The 18,443-nt window shown below is 36.8% G+C and overlaps 1 protein-coding gene across 1 annotated transcript in view; it reads left to right on the top strand.

Moving 5' to 3' along the window:
- The window catches only part of RELN (reelin), a 374,678-nt gene that overhangs the window by 156,070 nt on the left and 200,165 nt on the right, over positions 1 to 18,443 (top strand). The window contains exon 9 of the mRNA XM_059934127.1: positions 9,832 to 9,977. Within this exon, the coding sequence (XP_059790110.1) occupies positions 9,832 to 9,977 (146 nt within the window). The remainder of the gene's footprint in view (positions 1 to 9,831; positions 9,978 to 18,443) is intronic.

The raw sequence follows: 18,443 nt of genomic DNA, 5'->3' as shown, positions 1-18,443 counted from the left end.
TTGTGAAGGTTTGTCCTTTAGAATAGGCTGCGCTCAAATGTATTTAAAAGAAATTTTCTTAAAAAGTAAATTATGAAATTTTCCAGATGTGTGCCAAGGATTGGGAGTAACTAAGTATACAGAATTCAGAAGTATTTCTACTTCCAGTTAGACTGCTGCCTCTCTCCTCCATTTACTGTTGATAAATATCCAATCATAGTGTCAATTTTCCTAGTTGAACAAACACCGAAAGGCCCTAATGAAGACAACAGCCATCAGGTGAATGAACAACCCATTAAGGAGAAGAATTAAGTCAGAGCAAGAGAGTCTATTAATTTTCTTATAGCTCTTGTACATTATGCATTTGCCAAATTCCTTGTCCCAGTGGACACTAGGCAGATCTCCAGTCCTGAATAAAAATTGGAGCTTTCATTCTGGAATTCTGCTGTCACCTGTCTAATACTATTGTCACAAATTGTTGAGTCATTAATGGAGAATAAAGGTTATAATATCCAAATTATGAAAAAAATGTAAATTTATTTGTCTGAAAATGTAGTCTTAACACAAGTCGAGGCTAGTGAAAAAAGTCAAAGACAAATGGTGAAAGGGATGATCACATTCAAAGCAGAATTTATTTTTAAATGTGCTTTTTGGGAATATAATCCCCTGGCAGAGCAGTAGCTGCCTACTATAATGCCTAACTTGTCTTCCATGAATTGGGCACCCCAGAAAACGGTTTCAAAAATCCATTCCGTGATTTTCTTTTTTTAGAATGTAAGGACAAACAGGAGGAAATCAGATGTGCTTTCCAGAAATGTGCTTTGCAAATCGCTGTACTGGAAACTATCTGGTCTGTAACTTGAGGGATTTGAGTACCGGCTTTCTAATGAGGATAAACCTGAACTCAGTAAGACTTGTGGCGAGACCATGTTCCCACGTCTTTTTCCATTAAGAATCAGAATGTTACCTATGATTTTCTGGCCGGATTCCAGCTTGGTTAATTGCATGCTGTCTCTGTAAATTCCCTTTGCTTGGGATGTTTTTCACTTTGGATTGCATTGCTCTTATTGTCATGTTTCCCCCAAGAGGTGGGTACATGATATTGTAGAATGAGCCAGAATATATTTTAAGCTAATAAGAGTACTTTGGGGATGAAGGGTTAAACGTAAGTAGTGTGCTTTTCACAGTTTCCCCCCAATAAGGCCTATTTGTACAGTAATTAATGTGCAGTAGCATTAGTGAAACATGGAATTGAGCCAAATCACCATGACAAGAGTGGCAGTAACACAGAAACAAATAATTTCGATAAATTCTACTAAAAATAACCATTCAAACAAATCCCCAGAGCGTCTTTGACTATGCACCCTTTTCTTGTTTGTTTATGGTCTGAAGCTGACACATTTAATCACTAATTAAGTTAATATGTTATTCAATGTGAAATTTATTTTATTCTGTCTGAACATCCAAAACATAGTAACATTACCCATCATCTTTGTACTTAGCACAGCACATAGCCCAATTATTTGCATAGTGGCACTCATTAAGGTAAGGGTTTTTAAATAAATGAATGAAGATAGGGGACGAAAGAAGGAAGGGAATTTACTGATTTCCTAAGATTCATCAGTCTTTAGAATAAGCATGTTACTTCCACTATCTCATCTAATCCTCACAATTGCCCCATTTCACAGATGAAAATATAGAGGCCCAGAGAGGTTAAGTGGCTTCTCCAAGATCAAACAGCTTTGAATTTCAAAGCCAACTATGTTGTATTTTAAAGCCCCAGCCCTTTTGTTCCTCACTATCTTGCAGCCTCCCACATTGCGCCTGGCATTCTTGGCCTTAATTTGAGGAGGCCAGTCTGAAAACTTCAGACTCTGTGAAAGTTAAGTTGATCCCTACAGACAAGGTTAACAACTGCCCTATGGAATTTTACATTGTTATTCTTTCTCTTATTACTCCAATTCAAATCTGTCACTATTGCCATTTTAGAGTTGTCATAACTATTGCCAAATAATTACACACTTGTTACGAAATATACCATGAATTGAATCTTTATGAATCGTAGTACAAAGTGGTTCAAATGCTTAATGAATCCATAAAATAATGAGAAAGAAACATTCTTTAAGCTCCCTAAAATTCGCTCACTGTGGTTGAATCTATTGTGTTGACTAGAGAAAATGCACTTCAGCCCTCCTGCACCTGGACTGTGTTCATAGCCAAGTTTTCAGTTTTTTAACTGGCATTAAATTACCTAGAAATTGAATGTGTGGAAAATGACAGAAATTCATTTTGCCTCATGAGAGAAACCATTCTCTTCCTATTTTTTTTTATAAGCATGAAAGTCTGTACCATTAAAGACCATTGAACCAGGATGTAGGAAATATATATATTTCTATATGATAATAGCTATAGCATGGTGAAAGGCTTAGGAAACACAATGATTTGTAGGCTGTAGGTCAGTCCATTTCTAGTCACTCAGTCATACATCCCAGTTTAATCCAGAAACTCCTATACCCATATATTTTATTTCCAGCCAGACAGTGGCTAATTTATGGCTCTTCCAACAATGCCATTTTAATTAATTTTATTCATCTTATTTCTCTTTCCTCTGCTCCTCATATCTCAACTGTTATGCGTTGCCTAGATTTTAATTTAAAAACCTCTCCTCTCTAAGGAGCAATCTGAAGTGGCAAAAATAATCACTTAAAATATTACAGTCATTAAAAAATTGGCTGTGGTGGAAGCCGTGCATTTTCAATTTTCCTACAAATGATGTTTTAGCTCCTTTTAAAGTGCGCTTTGTATCTGAATTGTCTGCCACCAGCCAGCTTGGCTATCAAAAATGGTCTTCCAGCTGGGTGGGCTGAGTGACAACTCCTTAATGGAGGAAATGGATGGCTCTCTGCTCATGTGGAGGGGAAAGCATACCAGGCAGATTTCGTTCCATCTGCCACCAGCTCTCTGCAAGCTGGCATTGCCCAAATGCCCAATATACTCATTCCAACTAAAAGGATATCGTCAAAAATAAATTGTGAGGCTACAGATGTCTGAAAGAATCATCAGGGCCATTAGACCCCAGGGAGATAACATTAAGAGGTACCTCAGTGTTCATCTTTGATGAAAACCTAATTAAACTATGGTGAAGGCAATTGTAAGTACTTTTACAAGAACAGAGGTGAAGTCGTTAACATTTTCAGCAGAGTATAGGGAGCAGCCTTAGACAAATGCTATCCTGAATTGTGGCCAAAGACTTGTTATATTGAGGAATTTTCACTGATGTTTCCTGTTGATGCTTTTCTGAATGGCAAATTCTTGTCAGTTACAGTGTGTTCTGCTTTTCAAGTAAAGGAAACCCATTTAACAGCAAAGTAGAAAAATATTTTTGATTGACAAATGGAAACAAATAAGGATGATATTTAAGTGATTTTAAAAACTGTCATTGGTCAGTGCTAAAATAATGAAGTAAAAATAATGATAATTAACATCACCATTAATGTAATTAGGAAGGCTAGGGATAGGAAGAAATATATAGAGCCATCTGCAGAATTTATACCTTTATTTTACCAAAAATAAATTCTTAATTACCTGATATATACTCACCATAAGTCAGTCAAAAGTGAAGACTCAAATAAAACTGTACTTGATTTCACTATGAAAAAAAAAAAAAACAGCTAAGACTCACATGATAATATGTTCTGTTAATTGTATTTTCCACTTAAGATAGCAGCTCATCCACCTTCCAGATCAATTTTGTTCTTTTTCATTGCTGTGTAGTATTTCATCATGTGGCTCTACTATAATCCATTTAAGTATTCCTTATTTATGGAAATTTGTCCTCTTCTTTTTCTATAACAAGAAATGCTGTGGTAAACAGCCTAGTACATATATTTTCAAGCACTCATGCTATTTTTGTCTATAGCATAGATACCTAGAAGTGGAATTTCTGGGTAAGGTTGCATTAAACACTAAAATTTTAAAATAGTGACTGCCAAATTATTCAACCAAAATAATCCTGTCAATTTATATCCTAACCAGTAGAGTCTTGTTTTCTTGTACCCTCATTTATGCTGGACGTTTCAGTTATTAAAACTGTCTCCAATACAACAGTAAATAAAATAAAAAGCTAAGACTCAGGAAGTCACATGTTATTTGTAATCATTTACTCAAGAAAACCTGCTATATTTTTACCATACTCAAAATAAAGTAGCCCTGAATTCCAAAGTATTCTTCTTATCATATTAAAGCTCATATATCTCACAGAGTTAGACATTTAACTGTCTTATGAAGTTGTTTAGATTTTAATTGTCTCACAAATGACATGAGTTTGAATAGATGCTGAACAAAAACAACTGGGTATTAAAATCACTGAGAGCAATTTTCTGAAATTCTTTTCATACTTTCAGTTCACTTTTTGTTTGGATCTTTAACATAAATACATAAATGTTATACATTTCATCTGTAAGAAAAGTGGCAGCAGACATCTTGCATTATTAAGTTTTCCTAAGGAAAATGTTTGGTAATCTGCCAAAATTTGGAGAACTTTTGAAGTTCTAATTGATGGCTCAGTATGCCCTGAAAATGAATGAATGTTTGCAATATTTTACCATATTGTATTGTGCAACATATTCTTTTACATTTTACTAAAGGTTTTAAGTTGATCTGAAGAATTTTAGTGACTAGTCTAATGAGAAACAATTTAAAATAGATTTAAATATTCTATTTCTCTATAACCTACTGCCAAGGGTATATACTGCAAAGGGAATATAATACAGCATATTTAGAAATTTTTGGAAAAGTGCATATTTAGAAATAAAATAACAATTATTTTATACCACTTAGAGATTTCAAAAAAACACTTCCACATATAATATAATTTGTGCTTCTAACAGCGTCTCTAGGAAATAGATATTATTGGCCCCATTCCACAGCCTAAGAAACTGAGGCCTAGATGGGTTAAATGAGTTGTGCAAAACCATGTAGCCATTCGGTAGAGAAAATGCATCGGAACATGCCTTCTGATTCCAATCCCCAAACTCCTTGAAGATGAAAAGTAACTGAGTTTTCATTCCTTGTCAAGAATGTTTTTGGTTTCCAGTATTTTGGGTTTTTTTCTAACCTTAATCACCTCAGCACATGTAAGTGCTGAATTAATTGAATTGGGTTCTAGGGGAAAGTTCAAGCACCCCTACCCACACAGGTGGTGGATTTCCATTCAGAGGCAGAGATGCAATCTCAAACAAGCAGAGGCACAGGGGCTCTATCTCAATCTGAATGTAGTCAGGCATAAATTCTCTGTTTGGAGAGCATCTGGGAAACCAGTCCAATACAAGACACTGAGCCCCCTGTGACCAATTCTAAAGTAGAATTAATGTAAAACTTTAACTAGCCTTGTAATTGATGTAGGAATCCTAAGAATGAGAACCCTGAACTGGCCCCCCTATCTTTCCCAGGATTCCTAAATACAAGGATTATACATAATCAACTTCTCGGTAGGCCCATTCCTGCCCATTCCTGCTCAAATGGCTCAGTAATTCACCAGTTTTGCACAGACTAGCCCCTATTTTATAGTCCCAATAGTACCCAGCTGGCTTATATTACCCTTACTCCAAACCTTGAAAACATGTGTTCTACTCATAATGGCTGAGGCAGAAATTATGTCCTGATCTCCTTAGCATGGTGGGGAGCAGAGCAAGCCATCCATTGTAGTGTGTGCATTCAGTGCGTCTCCAGGCCCTGCTACCCAGAAATTGGCAGCCCCATCCTGCGAAGAGACAGGGGGATTTGATTCACTTCACGCTGAGCTGTGGCTCTTCACTTTGGATGTGTCACAAACTTTCTTTAGCAATGTGTTGATGTACTAAGACTATGACGAAGAAAACATTCAAAGAGCAATACTTTTCCCCCTCCACATTCAAAAGGGCATTGGGCCCATTTGGGAAGAGAGAATACAGTGGACTCTGAATCTTCCCCTAAACTCGACAGACAGGGTTAAGATGTTTCAGTGCAAGTCCAGCACTGACTGTTATAAACCACTGCCCTGTTTGTTTGAATTTAGACTTCGAGTATTGTCCTTTTACTGCCAACTGGTGAAGAACAGCTCCTTCCCTATAAAAATAAACTATGTAAAAAACTATACCATGCTGTCCTTCATGGAAACTTGGCAAAGACAGATCCTACTAGTTTTTAGATTCTGCAATTATGAAAATTGGTTAACACTCAAAGTGAGTGTTCATTTTTTTCAGGTTGCTTTCTTCATACTTGTTACGGTAAATATTACTTGTATTTCATATGCTGGCGCTAGCAGTTATAATGACAGAAAGGTATATTGATAGCTAATTTTTTTCTTCCAGTTTTATTGAGATATAATTGATATACAACACCGTAGAAGTTTAAGGTGTACAGCATAATGATTTGACTAACATACATGAAATGATTAACACAGTGTTTAGTGAACATCCATCATTTCATATAGATACAATATTAAATATAAAAATATTTTTGATAGCCAGTTTTTAATAGTTGTGTAATTACAAATGATCTACTAAACTACCAAATGTATTTGGTAACAGCCAAATAACTAACAAAAAGATCCTTTAAAATATACTTCAGGGACTTCCCTGGTGGTCCAGTGGTAAAGAATCTGCCTTCCAATGCAGGGGACGCGGGGTTCGATCCCTGGTTGGGGAACTAAGATCCCCCATGTCGCGGGGCAACTAAGCCCATGCACCACACTACTGAGCCCGTGTGCCTCAACTAGAGAGCCCGAGTGCCGCAAACTACAGAGCCCACGCGCCCTGGAGCCTGTGCACCACAACTGGAGAAGGGAAAAACTGCTATGCCACAACTAGAGAGAAGCCCACGCACCGCAATGACGATCCTGTGTGCCGCAACGAAGACCCAACGCAGCCAAAAATAATAATAAATAAATCTTAAAAAAAAAAACTTCAATTTTTCTAAAACACCAACTCATTTTAATTTTGTGAAGTGAGTTTAACAGTATGGTATTCAGTTTCATAATGATGTGTTTCTTTACATAAATTTTCTATCTCAACTAAATTAAAATATGCATCAAATATGTTAGTAATATAAATCTTGGAAGAGTAGCAAAGCATAGTTATGTATAACACAGAGTCTTAAAATATTAACAAACAATTCTGAGGTAAACGGAATCAAAATGGAAATAATTAAATTGATGTTTAGCCAGATACGACCAAGATTTTATGTTAAGCAAGTCACTCTTTTCATTACACAAATATATCCTTTTAAATTGTAATATAGATTATTCTGTTTTCACATGTATAGATATTTCATATATGCCTTTTCCTTGGACAGTGACCTAATGTCATTTGCATCAGTGTCAGAGTCCTTATATTAATTCTAAATAAACATAAGCCATAGTTGTTCAGGATTCCAGAGTGGGAAGATAACTGTGAAAACCACTATTTAGAGCTCGGTGGATTTATTATTAGGAAAGTAATCTTTGTTATTCTAGTTAGCATTCATTATCTTCACAGAGTGCACAGTAGTAGAGGATCCTTGGGTTTGTCATTGCTTGACAGTTTCTATTTACTGTTTTGTTTTTTGGGTTTTTTTGATAGATGTATTTAATGCAGAATAATTACCACAATAATGTTAGTTAACATATCCATCACTTCACGTAGTTACAACTTTTCTTTTTGTGGTGAAACTTCTAAAATATATTGTCTAAATAAACTGAATCCTAGTTTTGATCAATGTATGTGGGTTAAGGATCATATATAATGAGCTCAATATAACATCTGTGAATAATCTGTACTCATTGTGGTGTGAAGAAGAGCCTCAGGCAGGTGAAGCCTGCCACACACTACAGTATTATCTAAGCTGATGGCAGGCCCCGTGGGTATGCCTTACATCTTAGTGCTGTGAAATGACTCCCCCAAGATCATATGCTCCAATTCTCTTGAACTTCTGGAAGCTTCTGGAAGCTTTTTTACTCTTTCAGTATAGAAGTCTGATTTCCCTCCCCATTGATTTTACCTGCCGTAATTAGTTTAATAGTCATAAAATATTTCTTTGCACACATCACTGCTCTGTTTTAGAACATCACTGCTAATGGCATATTGCAGATATCTCTTAGACTACCATTTAAGATCCTTTACAGTCAGGCTCCAGTCTAATTCTCAAAATTATGCCTACTTATCAGCTATGTAACTTATTCAAATTTGTCACCCAACTTGGATTTTTCTCAGTCCTTTAAAGCCAATTGAAGACCTGCTCTTCAATACATGAAGCCTGCTCATCTAGACCAGCCCTGGACACAGTGATTCCTACCTTCCTTCACTCATTAGCACTTTCCATATGCTGCCTTTGATAAATATCAACTAGACTGTAATTTTTTAGAGCAAAGATTAGATATTATTATACTCTTATAAACCCCTTCCCTCCAGGACCTTCCTTAGTGCTTACTGCATCATGAGTTCTCCATAACAGATTAGTTAATTACCTGAAAGGCATAACCATATCATTCATGTATTCATTTATTGAATTATTCAACAAATATTTTTGAATTCCTACCATATGCCAAGCACTGTGCTGAAACCTGGAATACAGGGACGTGATCCCTGCCCTGCAGAACCTACAGTCACTGGGCCCAACTGATACTCTCTGTCCAGTTATTTTTCTTCATTCCTATTTTAAGAGTATATAAAACTTAAAAGAATGTTTGGTCTTTCATTTATTAGCATTTCTCTATGAGTGACATTACCAAAAAATGATTAATGCAAAAACTTATCATATTTTTAAAAACTAAATACTCAGTTTACTCAGCTCCAGAGTTGGATCTTGCCTTCGACTATTCATTTTAAGCTGAAAAAATGTAGGTTAAAAAAAAAGCATCACTGGGGCTTCCCTGGTGGCGCAGTGTCTGAGAGTCTGCCTGCCAATGCAGGGGACACGGGTTCGAGCCCTGGTCGGGGAAGATCCCACATGCCGTGGAGCAATTAAGCCCGTGAGCCACAATTACTGAGCCTGCGCATCTGGAGCCTGTGCTCCGCAACGAGAGAGGCCGCGATAGTGAGAGGCCTGCGCACCGCGATGAAGAGTGGCCCCCACTTGCCGCAACTAGAGAAAGCCCTCGCACAGAAACGAAGACCCAACACAGCTATGAATAAATTAATTAATTAATTAATTTTTTTAAAAAAAGCATCACAAAAAATTATTTTTCTTTATTCTTTGTAAGCCTGGTGTTCTTTTGGAGAATAACAAAGTTTGTTGTTTACGAGCTCCTCATCGGGGACATCATGCACTTCCTAGGTCTGGTCAGACACTTTTACTCAAAAGCTGGCTGAGAATATACGATCATATCAGGGATTACTTTGACCTTTTCTGTATTCCATGTTTTGATTAGCAAACTATTCGGCTCATATCCCATTTATAGACAAATTGTGAAAGGCTTGAATGGCAAGCCAGAAATATATAGAATATTGAAAAGGTCAGTGTGATTTAGCCTGTAACCACAGTATTGAAAATATATGACAAGTCATTATCACACTTAATTCCCACAACAAGGACTGTGGTAAAGATGGGAAATTATTCCAATTAAAATATTCTTGTTTCATACTGAAGGCCGAGGTGGCAAAGCTCAAATGGCCTCTTGACTCCTTTTTTGTGATAACTTAATAAGCTAGAGAGAAACTGTAATTGAATTAAACAAGACCAAAAAAAAAAAGAGGTAACAATTTCTTTTGATTTCGGAGTCTACCATAGAGGGAATAACATAATGACTTTCCTAAAAACTCTAATTATACATGAGTAAGACAGATATAGCTACAAAACCAATTCAACAGACACCCCATGCTCTCTTTTTATCTACAGCATAGCTGTCAGTCTGATGGGAACTCCATTTATTTCCATGGAAATGAAGGCAGTGAGTTCAATTTTGCCACCACCCGGGATGTAGATCTTTCTACAGAGGATATTCAAGCGCAGTGGTCAGAAGAATTTGAGAGCCAGCCTACAGGGTAAGTAATTGTTATCTCCCATGCTGTGTATAGCACTTACATTTATTCCACTGGGAATATTTTAAATGCATATTGTTAAATAGCAAAAGCATACTTAATACTGGTGATCCTTATCATAGACAAGCCAGAAGGGGTACACTTATCTTCAACATTCTTTATTAAGTTATCAACTATTTTTATGCATACTAATTTTTGTGATTGCAAATACCTTTTAACCTCAGTTGAATCACTTATATCTCGTCTTTGTTTATTCAGCTTTTACTGGGAAAAGGTGTTTTATTTTTCAATGCGTATAGAACATAAAATCTTTCCACTACTTTTATATTGAGACTTTCAGTTGTCTTCCTGGGGTCTGAGATTTATAGATGCTGTTACCTGATTTTCAGTGGAGTGTGGCTGTGATCTGTAAAAATTGTTTTAGGGGGTAAAATTTAATCTTTGAGAGATTTTTTTTTTAATATTTAAAAATTTTTTTATTTTTGGCTGCGTCGGGTCTTAGTAGAGGTGTGTGGGCTTCTCTTAGTTGTGGCGTGCGGGCTCCAGAGTGCGTGGACTCTGTAGTTGTGGCACACGGGCATCTCTAGTTGTAGTGTGCAGGCTCTCTAGTTGTGGCGTGTGGGCTTAGTTGCCCTAGCAGCATGTGGGATCTTAGTTCCCTGACCAGGGATCAAACCTGCGTCCCCTGCATTGGAAGGGGGATTCTTAACCACTGGACCACCAGGGAAGTCCCTGAGAGATTTTTAAAGAAAGAATATGGGGTTGAGGTTGAAACAATGAGGATGGTTTGGTGGTAGTATTTTCTGGCCATTCTGAGCTGTGTGCCTTCTTCTGGGTCCAGTGGCCCTAAGATATTTCCTATTAATTGAGTAGCACTTTCAGAAATTCAAGTTGAAAAAAATTAATAGGTTCAGAGAAACAATATTCATAAGGTAGTATGAATTGGAAGGAAATTCTAGAAATTCTCTGGTTTGCACCTGGCTTTTTTTTTTTTTTTTTTTTTTTTGCAGTATACAATTGTAATCATAACACCAGGCCCTTACTGCTATTTAGTGTATGTTTTCTAAGACTATGATGAAGATGAATGAAATTAACATAAAGTGTAATTTCATGATGGATATGAGATAGCAATAATTTAATGCTTAACTACGAGGAACTTTTCCAGAACACAACATTTGAGGTAGTCACGTCCCTCTGATCTCAACAAATTCAATCAAAATTGGATGGGATTCTAAGTGTCTGAGGGGCGAGAAGGCCACTATTGATGACCTCTTGGGTTCCCCACTTCCTATGCATTGCCCAGAAACTGCATTGGGACCCAATAAGAGGGAAATCTGACCAGCAGCCTAAGCCACTGCTACTGCTGCTTGACATTCTGCTGCCACATCAGGGTCTTTCACTGTTGAAAGCTAGATTTCTACAGCAGCTGACCCAGCCCTGCTCTTCCCCGCCTCAGGGAAGTCCAGCTGTGGGAAGCCTCTGAAGGAGATTGACGCTTTGAGGGACCCGCCCCCTCCAGGATGCACTACTGACCTTTCCAAGCCTAGCAGTAATGTTCAAGCCCTTCAGTCCACAGAGCCCTTCTTTTTCAAGGTTCCTGTCACTCTTGAAGTCCCATGTCCAGTGTGGCTGTGGTGTCTCCTTGAGGCACCAGCAACCATTGTTCCTCTTTCTCGTGTCCAGGATCTCCCCAGGAATCTGGCTGCTTTCCTTTGTAACCCTTATACTACATAAGGCTCATTCCACTCCCCTCACAGACCCATGGGCTTTGATGGGGTCTAGAACTTTGACAATGCATGCCAAGTCTTCTTTACCTACCTTCTAGAGGTAAAAGATCCATCACCAGCTTTACATCACCATATCAGTTCTTTCCTGCTGACTCCTGATATAAAAGACCAATTCAAATCCCCTTCCTGATGATGGAGCTTAACTGCCTATGAGAGGGTCCCAAATTTTGAAGCACCAGAGACTCGTGACCTCCACTCCTTCACCTCTCCAAGCTAATACCACCTATGCAGCAGTTGTAGGTCATTTTCTTCAGTGAGACCTACATCCTCTAGGAACACAAATGATGCCACAGTGTTGTCCAGATACCCAGTCTCCATCCCACTAAAGCAGAGAAAGAAACACAAGTCTCCAGTGGTACCATTCTGATAACATACGTAAACCCTTTCCTGTTATTTATGTAGCTAGCTGGCTAGCTAGTTACCAAGCTATCTCTTTCCTCGAAGTCCTAATGTCCTCTTATTCTTTTGGGAAGAGATACAATTTATTTTTACCTATGCCCTTCATATCCACATATTCCCTCTCCTAGAATGCCCTCTTCTTTGTTTTAGCTTGTTGTAGTATCAAAAAGCATCTATAAAAGAACAAAAGAATGCTTACTGGATGGATTAATGGTCCATACAGCTCTCTGCTACTAACATTAGTGGAGACTTAGTACAAACACACAAAAAAACCCTTTATGAATTAAGCTTAGAAAGGAATAGTTTTGATATTAGAAGAAACCAAGCATATTTTAGAAAATTAATGTACTAGTCCAGAAAAATAGCTGGCAAAAAATATATTCCAATTAACAGATCAGACATTCTGCTATCTCAGAGTACTACTGATGTGAGAATTTGTGGCTAAACCAAAATACTCATCTCCCAAAACAAACAAAATGAACTAAAAGTATTTATGCTTAAAAAAAGAGCTAAATTCAGCACAGATACAGAGGAACATCAGAGCAAATTCCATTCGCTCAGTGACTCAGGTGGTTTCTTTGGCCACTTCTCAGTACTGAGATATATCAGGTTTTGGTCACAGATAAGAGGCGGATACTTTCAGCCTGTGACATTGTCACCAGATTTCTGTTCCAATAATGTAGAATAATGTGCTTGACAAAAGCACCTGTGCCACTCTAATTAGAACACAATTAATTCACCTAAATTCTAAAAGCAGCTTAATTATTCTAGCAACCACACCTTAGGTTTATTTGTAGCTTTTCCCCTTAGGTTTATTTGTAGCTTTTCCCCTAGGATATCAGACCACACCGCCCCCCTCAGAACTACCTCATTTATGCTCTCATCTGGTGAACCATTTATCCACATTGGCATTATATTATTAAAAAAGCTATAAAAGGATAATGAGACTATTTAGTATTTTCTCTGTTTTGGGATGATGGTAAAATGCCGCTTTAATCCATAGCATTGTATGTGAATGTGTGTGTGTGTGCCCCCTCTCCACGATCCACCCACTTCCAAAAGATGCTTTATTGATCTGAGAAAGAAAGCTGTTATAATAATTTACAATCAAAGCTCCAGGGAAAAAATCCTGTGACAATCAAATTAACGTGAAGCATTTTTACCTAGGGTACGAGCTGACAAAGAAACACAGATTAGGAACTTGGTAGTGAAATTCTTGGTACAAGCTGACAAAGAAACACAGATTAGGAACTTGGTAGTGAAATTCTTGCTGTGTTTTATCAGGCAGATTTACTGAATATTTGTCTCATTCCTCCCCTCAACCATCACCACCCACAGAATTTATCATCAGAAGCGCACCTGCTAAAATAGACATAAAACGTAGGTGGTAAATCCCCACTCTATTCAAGAGTGACCAATTAAATTGATTGGATTGTAGCTTTGAGGTCACTTTCTTTTAAGAGAGAAAAATTAAATTATTAATATGGATATAATATTTTCATCTCGTTTAACTATATTTTTCTCCCATAAGAATTATGAGAGAGAAAAAAGAGTATGCAGTCCTCTCTAATAATAGCTTCAAAACATTTCATATGAATGGCAAGAAAAAAAAGCCAGTGTCATTATGACTTTTTTGGAACCCACTTTCCAAATATTCCTGTTTTCTTTCCATTTGAGTCAAATTATTTGATCTCAGATCACAAGGATGCAAAAGCTGTTTGCCTTTTACATCATAAAGCTGTATGTTGATAGGTTTATTTTAAGTGGGATTTTAAAGTTTCTTTTCTTTTTCCTAAAAAAGACACATCTGTTACTTCAGCAAGAGAGAAACTTAAATAGATACATTGTTAATTTATGTGAGCCTTTCTGAACTTTGGCGTAACCTCACAAACACATCATTTAGTTAGCAACTACCATATCTCACCCATCTGAGGCTGTCTTTGGGTGGGAGCGGGCTTTGTAGAAAAACACATTACTAGAATATGGAATTTGTATACTTGTCTTTCATCCCAAATGAAAACATTGTATGTTTTTAACTATTAAGATAACTTTAAAAAATATCTGTTTTTTTGCTGTCACCAAAGTATTCATGTTAGAGAAGCTCCACACATGTAATGAATATTAAACTATTTTTTTGAAGTGTAGTTGATTTACAATGTTGTATTAGGTTCAGGTGTACAGCAAAGTGATTCATTTATACATATATATATATATATATATATGTATATATATATTCTTTTTTCAGATCCTTTTTTTTTCTTTTTCTTTTTCCAGATTCTTTTCCATTATAGGTTATTACAAGATATTGAATATAGTTCCCTCTGCTATACAGTAGGACCTTATTGTTTATCTATTCTATATATAGTATTTTTTTAAAGATTTTTTTGATGTGGACCATTTTTAAAGTCTTTATTGAATTTGTTACAATACTGTTTCTGTTTTATGGTTTGGTTTTTTGGCCACAAGGCATGTGGGATCTTAGCTCCCCAACTAGGGATTGAACCCACACTCCCTGCAGTGGCGGGCAAAGTCTCAACCACTGGACCGCCAGGGAAGTCTCTATATATAGTATTTTGTACCTGCTAATCCCAAACTCCTAATTTATCCCTCCCCACCTTTCCCCTTTGGTAACCATAAGTTTGTTTTCTATGTCTGTGAGTCTATTTCTGTTTTGTAAATAAGTTCATTTGTATCATTTTTTTAGCTTCCACATATAGGTTATATCATATGACATTTGTCTTTGACTTACTTCACTTAGTGTAATAATCTCTAGGTCCATCCATGTTGCTGCAAATGGCATTATCTCATTATTTTTTATGGCTGTATAATTGAATATTAGACTATTGAATCAACACAGCATGCTCTAGTCTTCCCCACCTGCCCCAAATCCTTGGAAACTACAGAAAACAAGCAAATGAATCTATAATGACAAGAAAGTGTGCCCTAATTGAGTCAGGAATTATGAAGTGTTGCACAAAAGAAAAAGAAAGGAGAGAGAGAGAGAAAGAGAGAGAAGAAAAGGATCTGTTGGAAGGAGGAAACTATAACCCATAACATATATTGAATGAGACACTACAAAAGGGTCCTAGGTACTGGACACAGGAATCAGATGGGTCTCTGGGGTCCTGCTGTCGGGATTGCTAAGTAGGTGAGTATTTGACTACACACACTTCTGTGCAGGCATGTCTGCCCCTAGGAACAAGCAGTGAATGCGGACACTTGGAATGGAGAAGCAGGGCAATGCCAGGTAACTGGAAACCTCAAGGACCCCTATGGTACCCCCCACCCAAGGACACATCTGCTCCCATTGGTGGGCATTTTTACACCAAAACTAAGGAAGAATAGCAGATACAAATCTAAGCAAATGATCTAGAATCATCAAATCTGAGGAAAATCCACTCCATTAAAAAAAATTCATCAAACTAGAGAACTAAGAGCTGAGAAAATAGAAGTAGCAGAATAAATAAATGGAGATTTTATAAGAAGTATAATTGATACCCTCAGAGAGATAAGAGAGCATACTGCATTTGTGAAATTAAAACAGATTTTGTGAGGAAAAAATAGAGATGTGAGAAATGAAAATATATGATTGTTGAAACAAATTTAATGGATTTTTTCCCTCTGAATATGAGCATAAGCATAGCTGAAGAACAAATTAATAAGCTGGAAATTTGAGTCTTGAAATCTTTCCAAAACTTAGGGTTATTGGATGTAAGAAAAAGAAGTTTAAAGTGTAGGGGGGGAGATTGGCACTTCTAACATTAGAAATAATAGGAATTCCAAAAGGAGGAAGGGTCAGAGGGAATATGTGGAACGAAATATTCAAAAATATAATTGAAGACAAGTTCACAAGACTTAAAAAAGAAGAAGAAAGAAAAAGACATAGTTCCTATGAATGAAAATGTTTAGCAAGGTGGATGGAAAAATATCCAGTCCTAGACCATCAGGGAGAAACTTTAGAATGCAGATAAAAGAGGAAATGCTAAAAGCTTCTAGATGAGATTCACTGTATAATACTTTCCTTAGTAACACTAAGCATAATTTTATAAAATGAGGCAGTTATCTTAATGTTCTGAGAGAAAATTATTTGGAACATAACATTCTCTTCCAGTCAAATATCATTCAAGTATTGGGGAAAAATAAAAATTTTCAGACACACAGGGTTCAGAAAGTTTCCTACCCCTGAATGCTCTCTGAAAGAATTACTAGAAGATGTATACCTGGAAATTAATCCAAGAGGAGTATGATAGATTCAAGAAAGAGGAGTGAGCAAGGAAAAAAGTAAAGCTTGTAGTTCAGACTGAAAAAAGTATTGATTATTGAAAATTTTTAATAAAAAATTGGAATTAAAGCCCAGATGACCTCAATTTGAGAGGTACAGAGGGAGACTGACAAGAAGAGAAGAAGAAGGAATTAAAATACTGCCAAAGTTCTTAACTTGCTTGGAGTGAGGATATAGATCTTGGGTAACTCTTAATGTTAATAGAAAACTTTAAGGGTAAATATGTGTGTTAAAGAAATTAGATTAGACCAGAGGGCAGACAGCAGAAGCAAGAAGGACTACATTCCTGCAGCCTGTGGAACAAAAACCACATTCACAGAAAGATAGACAAGATGAAAAGGCAGAGGGCTATGTACCAGATGAAGGAGCAAGATAAAACCCCAGAAAAACAACTAAATGAAGTGGAGATAGGAAACCTTCCAGAAAAAGAATTCAGAGTAATGATAGTGAAGATGATCCAGGACCTCGGAAAAAGAATGAAGGCAAAGATTGAGAAGATGCAAGAAATGTTTAACAAAGATCTAGAGGAATTAAAGAACAAACACCTAGAAGAATTAAAGAAGAAACAAACACAGATGAACAATACAATAACTGAAATGAAAAATACACTAGAAGGAATCAATAGCAGAATAACTGAGGCAGAAGAACGGATAACTGACCTGGAAAGACAGAATGGTGGAATTCACTGCTGCGGAACAGAATAAAGAAAAAGAATGAAACGAAATGAAGACAGCCAAAGAGACCTCGGGGACAACATTAAACGCAACAACATTTCCATTATAGGGGTCCCAGAAGGAGAATAGAGAGAGAAAGGACCTGAGAAAATATTTGAAGAGATTATAGACGAAAAGTTCCCTAACATGGGAAAGGAAATAGCCACCCAAGTCCAGGAAGCACAGAGAGTCCCAGGCAGGATAAACCCAAGGAGAAACATGCCGAGACACATATTAATCAAATTGTAAAAATTAAAGACAAAGAAAAATTATTGAAAGCAGCAAGGGAAAAATGACAAATAACATACACGTGAACTCCCATAAGGTTAACAGCTGATTTCTCAGCAGAGACTCTACAAGCCAGAAGGGAGTGGCATGACATATTTAAAGTGATGAAAGGGAAGAACCTAGAATCAAGATTACTCTAGCCAGCAAGGATCTCATTCAGATTCAACGGAGAAATCAAAAGCTTTGCAGACAAGCAAAAGCTAAGAGAATTCAGCACCACCAAACCAACTCTACAACAAATGCTAAAGGAACTTTTCTAAGTGGGAAACACAGAGAAGAAAAGGACCTACAAAAACAAACCCAAAACATTTAAGAAAATGGTCATAGGAACATACATATCAATAATTACCTTAAATGTGAATGGATTAAATGCTACAACAAAAAGACACAGGCTTGCTGAATGGATACAAAAACAAGACCCATATATATGCTGTCTACAAGAGACCCACTTCAGACCTAGGGACACATACAGACTGAAAGTGACGGGATGGAAAAAGATATTCCATGCAAATGGAAATCAAAAGAAAGCTGGAGTAGCAATACTCACATCAGATAAAATAGACTTTAAAATAAAGAATGTTATAAGAGACAAGGAAGGACACTACGTAATGATCAAGGGATCAATCCAAGAAGAAGATATAACAATTATAAATATATATGCACCCAACATAGGAGCACCTCAATACATAAGGCAACTGCTAACAGCTATAAAAGAGGAAATCAACAGTAACACAGTAATAGTGGGGGACTTTAACATCTCACTTACACCAATGGACAGATCATCCAAAGTGAAAATAAATAAGGAAACACAAGCTTTAAATGACACAATAGACCAGATAGATTTAATTGATATTTATAGGACATTCCATTTAAAAACAGCAGATTACACTTTCTTCTCAAGTGCTCACGGAACATTCTCCAGGATAGATCACACCTTGGGTCACAAATCAAGCCTCAGTAAACTTAAGAAAATTGAAATCATATCAAGCATCTTTTCTGA

The sequence above is a fragment of the Balaenoptera ricei genome, chromosome 9 (genome assembly GCF_028023285.1).
Source record: "Balaenoptera ricei isolate mBalRic1 chromosome 9, mBalRic1.hap2, whole genome shotgun sequence".
NCBI lineage: Eukaryota > Metazoa > Chordata > Mammalia > Artiodactyla > Balaenopteridae > Balaenoptera > Balaenoptera ricei.
The sequence above is the reverse complement of the archived record's forward strand: the minus strand, read 5'-3'. Positions and strand labels throughout refer to the sequence as shown.